The 13,380-nt window shown below is 36.7% G+C and overlaps 1 protein-coding gene across 13 annotated transcripts in view; it reads left to right on the top strand.

The window, feature by feature from the left end:
• Positions 1-13,380, top strand: part of MBTD1 (mbt domain containing 1) — a 59,579-nt gene that overhangs the window by 24,592 nt on the left and 21,607 nt on the right. For 7 of the 13 annotated variants that reach the window (XM_019638670.1, XM_019638674.1, XM_019638672.1 and 4 more), the window contains 4 exons: positions 1,489-1,628; positions 2,932-3,046; positions 3,902-3,987; positions 12,603-12,720. In XM_019638670.1, the coding sequence (XP_019494215.1) occupies positions 1,489-1,628; positions 2,932-3,046; positions 3,902-3,987; positions 12,603-12,720 (459 nt within the window). Of the gene's footprint in view, positions 1-1,488; positions 1,629-2,931; positions 3,047-3,898; positions 3,988-10,038; positions 10,156-12,602; positions 12,721-13,380 lie in introns of those variants that run through there. The other 6 variants (XM_019638666.1, XM_019638676.1, XM_019638668.1 and 3 more) reach the window with 4 other exon arrangements.

Raw genomic sequence — 13,380 nt, forward strand, 5'->3', positions numbered from 1 at the left:
TAATTGAATATAAAAATGGGTAAGGGACCTAAATAGATATTTTTCCAAAGAAGACATACAGATGGCAAATAGGTACATGAAAACATGCTCAACATCACAAATCATCAGGGAAATACAGATCACAACCACAAAGAGAGACCACCCCACACACCTGTTAGAATGGCTATTATCAAAAAGACTATAAGCGATAACAGGTGTTGGCAATGATGTGGAGACAAGGGAGCCCTAGTGCACTGTTGGTGGGAATGTAAATTAATGCAGCCATTATGAAAAACTATGGAGATTCCTCAAAAAGTGAAAAATACAACTACCATATAATTAAACAGTCCACTCCTGGGGGTATACCTGTTTTCCTTTTCTGAACTTCAGCTCTTATGACCCTTGTTCTTCTATTCCGCCTTTCAGATTATTGTCCATTATGCTAATTTACAAAAGAGGCACAATAGTAGTTGGAGTTTTATTGCCCCTTATTATCAGTTAATAATAGAGCTAGACCTACCTCAAGTTTGGACCCTGTCCCTTCTTTCTTGTCCCCTGAACTTATTTTGTGAGAATCCTTGTATTGCTGTTAGTATTTTTCCAAGAGTTAGATCTTTTTAGGTTTCAATCTTTGCAATAGTTTAAAGGCTTATGCTGCACTTCTATTAATCCTCAGTTTCATTGCACTTTTCATCTTTTGTTTATAATCCTTTCAAGCACCGTAGTTCATATAATACATATGAAAACGCCTGGCACGAGGTGAGCACTAAGGAGATGTTAGTTGAATGTGATTTATATTTGTTTGTGTCTTTTGATCCTGTTGAAAGCCTTTCAGACCTTGAGCTATTGTCAGATCTTCTGGAGTCCCTAGCCATGGCATCATATCATTCTTTTCTCTATCATTTGTATAACACATAGAAGAAATTTTCTATCTGTTAGAAGGAAATTTTTTTTTTTTTTAAGATTTTTATTGGGGACTTGGGGGATGGGAACAGCTCTGGGAAATCGGGGGAAGGGGAACAGACAAGTTGCTGTCCTTTTGTTCTTCAGTCTAATTGTGGAGGACATTGCTTCACTGGCCCAAGTTGGCATCATCATTGTGCTCTTCCCAGGCAAGGCAGATCAGTCGCCGGCTTCTGGACGGCCGCTCATGGCGGCTGCTGGCTGCTCACGCTGGCTGCTGGCTACACACGGTAGCCCATGGCAACCCACTGCAGCAGGGGCTGCAGCCTACACCGTAGCCGGCAACTCACAGCAGCCCAGCTCCAGGTTGAGCTGTTGTTCAGCATCTTAGCTGTAGAGGGCAGTGTCACTGGCCCTCATATGTGGGATGTGAACCGGGGTCCTCTGGCGTCCCAAGCCAGCTCTTAACCATCGCGCCACTCGGCTGGCCCCAGAAGGAAAATATTTAAATTAAAACTTTTAGATGGAGAAATTATTAATCTATTAGGTAAAAATTGATTTTATTATATTATCGTAACACCCAGTATTTTTATTCTGTTTAATTAGCTACCTGCGAAATGTGTGGAATGGTTGGTGTGCGAGACGCGTTTTACTCTAAAACCAAACGTTTCTGCAGCGTTTCATGTTCAAGAAGTTATTCGTCAAACTCCAAGAAGGCAAGCATTTTGGCCAGACTTCAGGTAACGGTACAGAAACCTTCTTATTCTTTATATCTGTTATTTCTATGGTTTTTCACCGTTTATTTGCCATTTGATTGTGATTCACTGCACTCCACCTCTGCCCCATTGGCCAGTTATCATTTTATACTCTACATTTTTAGGATATAGGTGAGCACCATAGTTTGTTCAGTCCGTAAAATTGACAGCTATTGTATATAGACAAGGCATGGTATTATCCAGAATAAACTGAATTGTGTAAGTGCATTAAAAATACCATTTTTCTGAATAATTATAAATATAGTAAATGCCTTTATATATACAGACATTGAAACCATTTCTCCCCCTTGTTTTCTTTTGAGTTATTATCAAGATAGACTCTTTCAACATTTGGGGCATATGTTTACCCTTTGGTTTTAATTTCCCATCATCTTTGCTTTGTACTTTTGATAACCTATTTGATACCTTGACCAGATGTATTTGGTTAATCCAACTAACCTTTTTGAAAATGTTCATAATATAGAAGGAAATCATCTTTCTTTAAATGTACATCAGTACCTAACAAAATGACTGGAGATTTGACCATTTGTCTAAGTTGTTAACTATTGTAGCATATAAACAATTTTTTAGAGGCATTGCATATCTGATTTTTGTAATGTATTTTATTTTGGTGATCACATTTTTCTTATTCTCCTTTAACTTATTGTGATCATTACATAGCACTGAAAGGATTATTTAAGTCCCCCAAATTAAGGAAATACATCACTTAGATGTATTTCTATATTTCAGAAAGACAGTACCTAAAGATCCTGAGCAGTGGTCTGTACCCAAATGGATGGCAGTTTGTCACACTGTGAATTTGGCCCATGATCATTTTGTCATTGATCTTTTGCGTTAGCACTAAAGGTATAAACCTTAGTCACTTGCTCTTTAAACGTTAAATTATCTTCTCTTACCATATAAATAGCAATGCTTGGCAACCTGCATGAGTGAATAACCACTGGTTTTATCTAGTATAAGAAGGAATCAAGTATCCACCACAGCCTGTATTTTAACATCTTATGGGATGTAATTTTTTATTAACATATTAATTTGCATATTGCTGTTTTTTGTCTATGCCAGCTCTGCTACCCATTTTAGATATCTACATTGTGGCAGAAAACTCCAGAAAACATTTCTCATGTTAAAATTCCTTGTATGTTTCCTCTGCTTTAATAATTTTCTAAACCCTCGATGTTTACTTAAGCAGAATGAGTAGTATGCAATCAAGTTAGTTTTTGGTGTGGGAGGGGGATGAGAAAGAATCCTATTTACTTAACTCTTCTTGTTTTAGGGTAAGCCTCCAACAAAGAAAGCAAAAGTTCTTCAGAAACAACCTTTAGTTGCTAAACTAGCTGCATATGCCCAGTATCAAGCTACCTTGCAAAATCAAGCAAAGACTAAAGCAGGTAATATTGGGTGAATGTAATGGAGGTGAAATATTTGATACTGATTCATGTAGTTTTAATTAATGACATTTTAATTTTGAATTCTGATTAAGCTATTTCTGTACCCTATTATTGTATATGACACTGGGCTTCCTGATGATGGTTTTGATTTCAGTAAATTATCCTAGACGAGAATAATTGCATTCACAAGGTCCAGTGCTTGTGACAACCTTCTTAATATTAAGGTTTTTTATTTGGTTTAGTAATGTTTATAAATATTAAAATACAAAGCACTGTTCTCTATGTTTTGGATGGTGAGAAGCATTGTGGAGATAATTGGCAAAGAAATAAGACATTTAACAATCTTAAAGGGGGTTGGGGAGAAGAGAGTCATAAGAGGAAAGGACCATTTCTAAAAGGAGATGCTTAACAAAAGTGCAAAGGCAAGTAGGTAAGTAGAGAATAAGGCAATGAAAACCCTGAGTGAAGGTATTAGTTGATAGATACTGGATAGAAAGCTCCCTGAAGGCACACGGTAAGAGTTGCATGATGAGGATAAAAACACAAAAGCAGCTGTAGCCATGTTTGTTATCGGGAACACTTCTGCCGTCAGCTGTTCTTTGCTTCTCATGACTGGAGAGCTCTTACTTCACTTCCCGAGGAGCATATGTTTTATGTAGAGGGCTTAAACTGCTCTTTGTTTGCATGTATGATATATGCCAAAGTTCATGTTTATTTACAGAAGTTCTTTAATCTTTACAGACAAAAACTTTATTTAAAGGGTGATAAATTGATTTTATATTATTTCAAATTTTAAAACAACCTTATAAATAAAAGATTTAGAATTGTAATATATCTAAATTTATTTTATTTCAGCAGCAGTCTCCATAGAAGGTTTCAGCTGGGGTAACTACATCAATAGCAATAGCTTTATAGCAGCTCCAGTTACCTGCTTTAAACATGTGAGTATAGAATTTCTCACCTTATATTGAAATGCTTAGTCATTGTTTAAATCTGACGTACAGTAACACCTAAGCATCTTATCATCAGATCTTTATTTTATATGTTGTAATGGAAATTTTTTTTTATTATACTTAACAATAGCTAAAAAATAACTTCTATCTTAAGTTTTAGAAATAAAAGCTTCATGTAAAGAAATTATAATCTGAAATTATTTTATACAGGCAATAGTACTAGTCTCATCCAATTTTCATATTAAGTGAACCATATAAAATTGCTGGTTTTATATATCAGAAATAGTTGTATATTGGCAATGTCATATCGTTGGACCTAATAGAAACCACCCAGCATATATGTTACCTAAATCTTTGTGATTTGACCCGGTAATTCAGAAAAAGAAGGATCTTTCTTTCAGTTTGTTTTTGTCTCCAAATGTAAAATCACAAAATCAAAGAAGCAACTGTTAGTAAGTGAGTATTATGGGCTGAAATATGTAATATATATCATGCACAGCCCTTTGCAATATTTTTTTTTAGCCAGTAGATTGTTACAGAGCATTGAAGTAATTCAGAATTATGTTAAAAATGTATCTGATAAGTTCTTTTGATTGTATTCCTTTTTGATTCAATTATCTGTGATAAATTCTCTGCAATACTTTTTCAACCTGACTAAAAGTTTAATTTATATTTAAAGGTTCTATCTGCTATTGACCATGTATAAGAAGAAAAGAGAATTTAGAAAACTAATGAAATTTTGTTTACACTTAACGTTTTATTACATTAGGGCTATACTTTTAAATAATAGCATCTGAACAAAACTGAGTTTGACTTCTTGCTTGGAAATCCAAATGAATTTTCATTCATTTATGGCTAATACAGGACCTTGATCAAGGCCAAGCATATTAATTCAGTGGTAGAAATCTAAATTAAAGCCGACTTGATTCGTTTGCTAGTTTTCTTTTTCGAAAGCACAGTGTTAAGCTGTTAGCTGGTGGCATGCTGACTATCTGAACCAACCTATGTCGAATCTGAAATATTTTTATCTCACGTAAAGCAGGTGATTTGTTTTACTGGAATGTTGAGCATGGTGTCACATTTGTGAGATACATGAAATGCATGACAACAGCAACTTGAATGAGAACTACTAAGCCAATCTTTACCTCTCCTCTCTTGGGATAGTTCCTTCTGGTACTAAGAAGCTTAGAATTAGATTAGCTTCTCAGTAATAACTCTTTCATCCCAGTTTCCTGCAACATTTGTCTCTTGTCTCCTTCTGAATATCCTTTATCTTTTTCCTATCTTTATTTTAATATTGTTTTATGTTTTAATGTCCTAAGCCATGTCAAGCTATTTAAGTAGTCAAGATATTTTTTGAAACAGCATTTCAAAGTCCCAGTAACATAGTATTTTTATATCCATATTTTTGAACAGTAGAACTATATTAAATTTCTTTGCAAGAAAATATGTATTATAATAATGAAATTAGCTTTTTCCAACTTTGCTTTTTTGAAATTAAAGTGTTCTAGCATATAGACTAGAGCAGCTAGCCTCACTCATATTATTTATAATGGAGACTGTGGAGCCTCCTTTTTCTCACTCAGAAGTGAGGCATCTGTCACCCAGTGCCTTCCTACTCCACTCACCTTTCTTTACTCCCTTCTCCGTAATCAGATATGGAAAAATTTATATTGGTAATTTCTTAGTATGTTTTAGTACAAATGAGCTTGCTTTGTTGCCTTAACCAGCATCTTCATTTGAAGCCATTTGGTTTAGGAAGTCAGACTTCATGCCACACTTGATTTTGTTCTTTATAGCTGGCTCTTCATGGTTTTCCCCCTAAAATAGTTTCTAGGTCTTCAAGGAGAGTTACTGACTTTGGCGTTAGAAAATCTGTCATCAGGAGCAGCTGGGAGCGTGAGATCTGCCTTGTAGTCTCAATCTTCTCGCTCTAGTCTTCTAAGACTTGCCGCGTGCCCTGACAGTGGTTTGTCTGTAGGGCCCCCTACCGTCCTCCCTTGTCTTCAGCTTGAATCTAGGGGATTGTTTTTTCAAACATTTTAAAAAACATTCAGCATGTAACATGGAAGCAGAGCTGTTCTGCTTGAACCAGCAGTTGCTGGTGAGGGTGGTATTAGAATATTGACAGCCACGCTTCTTTAACATAACCCAACCTCTTCTCGTGAAGTAAGAAGCCCAGGTAAACACTTCACATTTTCCAGCACTTAAATATGGTTGTGATTAATTCTAAAATCGTAGAATTTCAAGAGTAGAATTCCTCTTCCAACTTCTGGGAATGAAGTTTCTGCAAAGTAACATCATAGGACTGTATTCTCTTTGATAATTGCTGTAATTATGCATAGTGGTTTATACTCAATCACAACAACGTTTGGCATTTTTTATAATTGAGCCATGGAAGTCGAACCCAGTTGTTACTAAATATATCTAGCCAGAAATCTGTATATTATGATTGCTGTCTGTCTGATGTATCTTTTATTTTATCTAGGTAGTAGTTTTCAGACATGTTTTTTAAGTGTCAGAATTCCCCTTTTCTCTAATAAACATAGCTAGGATAAGAGGAAGCTATCTGATTGGTCTGGCAGGGTTGGGGTGGTATGGCCAGAGCTTTGGCTCCTGGCCTTGGCTCCTTCTTGGTAGTCTCTGAGGTTGGAAACTGCTGAGTTAGATAATATCACTTTCAGTTAATCCTAAATCATATGATCATAAAGCTGTAAGTCATCTTAAAAATCATCTAGTTCATCTAATTCATCTCATATTATAAATGAAGAAATTTATTACTTTTTTTAGTAGCTGGATTGTAATTTTCAACTTTGTACTTTAACCTACTTTTCATAATGCAAAGACTTTGTTCTTAACATTGTATGAATTAAGCCTCTATAGGAAATACACTCCTGTGTTTCTCCTTTACTCACATGCTACTACCATACAGTACTCCTGACACTAGATGTGTGGGTTTTCCACACATCAAGCAACTCTCAGACACCAGCTGGGTGTCCTGTAATTTGGTTCAGTTCTGACACTATCTGCCTGGAGTTAGTATCAGATTTCACAAGATAAGGGCTCAGTCCCACGAGACTGCCCCTACTTCAGACACCAAAAGTCCCAGGTTCTGACAGACCAGCCTATACTTCTGACAGACCAGCCATAAATTAGAGTTGCCATGACCCCGTCCGTGGGTTCAGTAATTTGCTAGAATGGCTCCCAGCACTCCGGGAAATACTTACGGTTACTGGTTTATTAAGGATATAACAAAGGAGGGCCGGCCGAGTGGCTCAGTTGGTTAAGAGCTCGCTCAAGGGTTTGAGCTCTGAGCAACAGCGGTTCGAGTCCTGGCCCGAGCTGAGCAGCCGCTGAGCTGCCAACAGGTAGCAGGATGGCTCAGCTAAAAAAAAAAATATATATATATATATATAACAAAGGATACAGATGAAGAGATACATAGGGATGGTATGCAAAAAGGGGCACGGCGCTTTCCTGATGACTCCAGGAATGCCAGTTTCCTCACACCTCCACTTGTTCACCACCCTGGAGCTCTCCACACCCCAAATATTGGGATTATTACTTGAGATTATCACGGAGGCCTCACCACATAGGCATGATCTCTCTTCCCAGCCCCTCTCCCTTTCCCAAAGGATGAGGGATGGAGCTGAAAGTTCCAAGCTTATAGTTTGGTCTTTCTGGTGACCAGCTCCCATTGAGAAGCCCACAAAGAGTCACCTCATTAGAACAAAAGACGTTCTTCTCACCCAAGAAATTCCAAACGATTTAGGAGCTCTGTGTCAGGAACCAGGGTTGAAGACCAAATATTAGAACAAAAGATGCTCCTAGTGCTCTTATCACTTAGGAAATTACAAAGATTTTAAGAGCTCTGTGTAAGGGACCAGGGGCAGCAAACAATAGGTATCTTTCCTAAAACAGAGTCCATATTTATCCTAACTGGATAAATCTCCAAAATACTACAGTCCCACATGCCAGTTAGGTACACTATATACATGAATGAAATTCACTGATTCTTTTCTCCTGTTAGTAATTTATGTTTGGACCCAAGAGAGCCCCCAGTTGACCTATGTGTATGCAGAACATATAGCTTTAAAGTACTGTTAATTTTTTTTTAAGATTGTAATCTTTTAAATTGAAGCACTCCTATTTCTAATGTTTGCCTGATAAAATCAAGTAAAATATTTCTTTCCTAGGCATTCCAGCACAAGCCAGAATGTGCTAATATCAAATGGACATGAATCATACACAAGCACAAATCATACTCCTTCACAAAAACAAGGAAGCCAAAAGATAAAAATAAAAAAATAAATAAAAATCATACTCCTTCAACTACGTATTTACAGATTTCACTTTTTTTTTTTTTTTTTCTGCCACCTGTTGGCAGCTCAGCTTGGGCCGGGCATCGAACCGCTCTTGCTCAGAGCTCAAACTCTTTTTTTTTTTTTTTTTTTTTTGGTACCTTGTGTCTTGTTGATGCTGTCATTGCTAAACCCAGAAATACAATCATCCTACTTTATTTCTCCCTTGAAAATAGTTGTAGTTTTATGTTTTAAAAATAAGGTCCTTTGTACATATATGCCGTAACTTTAAAGCTGAGTTTACTATATACTTTTTCATCCTTCCTCCACAAATATTACTTGGTATTACTAACCTGATATTTTCTAATCCTCTCTTTGGTGCCTGACCTGTATGCCAGCTGTTTGGAGGTGATAAGGTTATCCATATTTCTTTGCAACATGTATCACAAGTACATTTTTTAATTTTAAGGACAAAAAAAGCCCTTTTGTTTGCGTATCTACAGTTTCTCTGTAGAGTAAAACTCGTCTACCTACTTCTCAGGTATGTGTTTATTAGTAAAATAATCTCAAGTGAAAAAAAATTTTCCCCTTGCCTTGAGCACACATACACACCTTACACATGCCTCCACTGAAGGTTGAAAATAAATATGACTTCGCATCCGTTTTAACTAACGTTAGAATATTCACGTCTGTCATCCTTGATTGCAGAATTTCTTTCTAATGGAAATAAAACTTAAATTAATTTCTGGCACTTGTTAGTGCTCCATCTGAGCTGTTGTGAGTTGCCACGAAATAGATTCTCTGCAAGAAAACACCTGTTTTATAAAAAGCCTAAAGAATCTAGATTATTTTCTTAATTTTGGTCTGATTTCTAAAATGGTTTCTGTTTTCCTGTTTTAGTCTCCCAATACTTAAACAAGATTGATTTAATATGTTTGGGTTTTTTTAATTATAAACTGCTTTATGCCTTTTAAACCAGTAACCACTGCTTCCTGTCTTTTTTTACATACGCAGCATTCCCCCATTTGTAATCTTACTTCCACCCCAAGCACCGCATTTCCCTTTTGTACTCTCCATCTCCCTATTACCACTGCCCTAAAAAGTAGATTCTGGTATCAGATCAAAAGGTGAAGGGACTTTCTGGAGAAAGAGGGAACAATTTTTTTTCCTGTGTCTACTTCCTATTCATTCTAGCAAACAGCATTTAGCAGTACTAATTTCTTTCTAATTAATTTCCTGTTCTGTTTTCTCCTTTTTTAGCGAGATAGTATTTCATCTTTCTCTACTCGATGCACTTTAGTAATCAAATGCCTATTTGTCTTAAAGTATGTTAATAGTGGCTTTTTCTACATTTGTCCTATCATTATTGGAAATGACTCTTTTTTTGGTTACCTATGTGCAACTTCAGGGCTAACTTCTGCCCACTTAAACTCTAGTAATAGTATTGAGGATTGTGTGTGATTATCAAAAATTATAGATTGGCAGCTCTGTGGAAGGAAATCTGTATTTCTGCCGTGAAGCATCATGTATGCAGTATAACAGCCCTCTGAAAGTCAATACTAGCTATCTGAGCTATTGGACTATCTGGGAATGTTCCTGAAGTGCAGAAAATAAGACTTCCCACCAAATGATTTTCTTACAGACAGTCAGGTGGAGGTTATCATAAATTTGTGCTGGGGAGCCCTCAGCATTGGATTTGGCCATGTCCTGCAGGACCTGATGATAGCTTACCTTGCAGGGAAGGAGAGTCGCTCCCAGATAGCCCTCACGAGTGGCCCTGGAGCAGGAAGTGGTGAAGCAGATCTTCCTGGTTTGGGAGGAGCCTGAGGTGGACCTCTCGTCCTGAGTCTGGAAGGTAAATTTGTTGTTACCTGTAAATGATGGTTCTGCTAGTTCATGCTATGCCAATCCAGACTTTCAGAGGTATCCCTCCTGCCAGCAAGAGAAGACAGATGACTTGGATGAAGATGGCTGTCAAGCCCTGGGTCATTTAGTCTTCCACACTTAAGAATATTCATTTTCAACAAAAGGGCAGATATATCTATGAAATTACCTTATTATTTCAACACCTCGAGCACATACTGTGCGATGACTATAGTGCTCTTTTTTGTTGTTGTTTTCGTTTCTTTCTTTTTTCTTAGCGAACCATATGGATTGGTTTAAGAGGGCCTAGCAGAACCACAAATTTACAGGCAAGAACAAATGTCACTTTCTGCTACTTTCTCCTATACCAATCCAGACTGTAGGAACCAAAACATAATATCCCCCACTAAAATGGACAGTAACTTTGTTTTTTAAGTCAGCATTTTGACTTTGTTTTCTTCAATAAAATGTGACTAAAAGTTATTTTCTCCATGCAATTATTAAGGCTTTTTTTTTAAAAGTCTGTATGACATCGTCATATCTAGTTCAAAAGGAAGTCCTGTTCACTTAGCAAAATTCACTTAGCAGCAGTGTGCCAACATAGCCCCCAACTGGTCAGCATAACTATGCCTCTTTCTTCTCAATGAAAAATCAACCCATTCCATAAGATTTCGCAGCCAAAGAGAGATGAATACTCGACCTTCATTCAGTACATGCATTTAACTAGATCTGTCTGCTCTGATTGGTTCATCCTCACAGAAATGAATACATACATGATCTCTGTGTTAATATATCTTAGCTTTATCTATGTTACCTATCTTCCTTCCAGCATCTCTTTTTCTGATCATATCTGCTGGCAATAGGGATGGCCCTACAGTCTAGAGTGATATAGGGGGAGATAGCAGAACCTGAAGAGTCTAGTTTTTCAGTTTAAAAAAAAGCAGAAAGGTAGTCATGATGGATGTTTTTGTTTAGTTTTGTTTTGTTTTTGCACAGCTCAGGGAGATAGGTATGTGTACCCTTCCAGAATCACAAATAGTTGAGATAGGCCACTGTCTCCAAGTTATTGAGCTATAGTCATTGCTTGCTACTTCAAGCAATAGCCATAAATTGATTCTGTCTTTGGTTTCCAGACTTATCTTAGTTCAGTATTATTTGACATTTTCTTCCTCTCCTTCAGAAATTCCATAAACTATTGAGATGATAGGGGTTGAAGATTGTTTTAGGCTAATCCTCCTGTTGGGTTAGCATCCGCCAACTATGAGAGGCCTTGCCTGGAAAACACTGCCCAGTGTTCAGATTGGCTAGTTCATGGAACTCTTAGATGTCTTTGTTTACTTGTCTTTGAGCTTTGAGGCTATTTTGTCTTTTTCTGATTTGTTCGTTTTAGCAGGTCTTATAATCTCACCTAATCCTTTTCTCTCTGATCAAGGTTCTAAATTATATTTAATGAGGAAGAGCTGATGATATCAAGGGCCACAGAGACTGTTTAGTATTTATTAATTATCAACATTTATATTCCTAAATTCACTTATTTGATTTAATTCACCATTGTATAAGCTCCAGATAATTGTAAATGGCCTTAAGTTTTAAGGATTAAAATGTAATAGAAATTGTAATTTGGGAACATGTTAGATTTCGGAAAATTCCTTCATGATATTCATTTGATTGGTTTTCTGAGTCCCCATTTGGTGTGGAGGCTAATGATTGCCAGTTCTCACATTGAAAGTTGTCTCTTTGTTTGTAGTAACTCCTGCATCAGAAATTTAGAAATAATAAATTCTTTAACAATTTACCATGGTATGCATCTCCAAAAACTCTTCAACTCCACCTTTTAAATAACTTTATTCACTGCTTTTGCCACATGTCTGTTTTAACAGACTGTATTTCTGTTCTATGAATTGAACTTAGTTAAAGTCATAGATAACTAAGTTTTATTTCTCCTTTGTTATTGGAAACCACATTGCGATTGGAATTATTTTTCTTTCTGCTCTTTTACCAGATCTTTTAAAATTAGAGGTTAAGGTAAAGGACGTTCATTCGGTGCATATTTAAAATGAGTTTCTCAAGTCAACTTTATCCTGTGAAACCTGTCAAGTTTGTGATTCAGCTTTTATAAAAATTGCTGCTCTGGTCTTGTTTTAGGACAGTATTGAATTTTGAAGTCGACGTGGATCTGTTCTAGTATATGTGAATTGCCTTCATCTTGAGTTTGACCCTATCACTGGCTTTTTCCAAATAGAATTCTGTGAAAAGGGAAATAAGAGTTAGGTATATTTTAAATTATTTTTTCTTAATAAGTTATATTTTTAGAGAGAAATGAATGAATTTAATGGCATTTTTAGTTTAGTTGTCCATTATTGATGGTCATGCTTAATTTTGAATATGTTTTAGGCTTTATGCTAATAAGATGATAATTTAATAATTTTTATATGACAGGCACCCATGGGGACCTGCTGGGGTGATATCTCAGAAAATGTGAGAGTAGAAGTTCCCAATACAGACTGCAGCCTACCTACCAAAGTCTTCTGGATTGCTGGAATTATAAAATTAGCAGGTGAAAAGCATGCATAATAAATAACGTACTAGAAAATGCCGATTGTATTTGTAACTTGTAAGAAAGCATATGTGTAAATTTTGTAAAAATATTGTCAAATAAATAATAAATATGATAATAGGGCAGGGGTTGGCAAACGTTTTTTCTGTAAAAAGCCTGACAGTAAATATTGAGCTTTTTGGTCAAAACAACCTCTGTCACACTACTCGACCTTACCATTGTAGCATCATGAAAGCAGCCATAGCAATATGTAAATTAATAGGCATGGCTGTGTTCTAGTGAAACTTTATTTATGGGCCCTGAAATTTGAATTTCATATAATTGTCATTTATATAAAAAAAATCCTTTGATTTTTTTTTTCCTAATTAAAAAGGTACAAACCATTCTTAGATGGCAGACTATAAAAAAAATTAGGTAGGGGCCAGCCGAGTGGTGCGTTGGTTAAGAGCTGGCTTAGGATGCCAAAAGGTCCCCGTTTGGATCCCACATATGAGAGCCAGTGACACTGCCCTCCACAGCTAAGATGCTGAACAATAACTCAACCTGGAGCTGGGCTGCCGTGAGTCACCGCCAACAGTGTAGGCTGCAGCCCCTGCTGCAGTGGGTTGCCATGGGCTACCGTGTGTAGCCAGCAGCCAGCGTGAGTGGCCAGCAGCCACT

This window comes from Hipposideros armiger, unplaced genomic scaffold (genome assembly GCF_001890085.2).
Source record: "Hipposideros armiger isolate ML-2016 unplaced genomic scaffold, ASM189008v1 scaffold_40, whole genome shotgun sequence".
NCBI classification, from domain to species: Eukaryota; Metazoa; Chordata; class Mammalia; order Chiroptera; family Hipposideridae; genus Hipposideros; species Hipposideros armiger.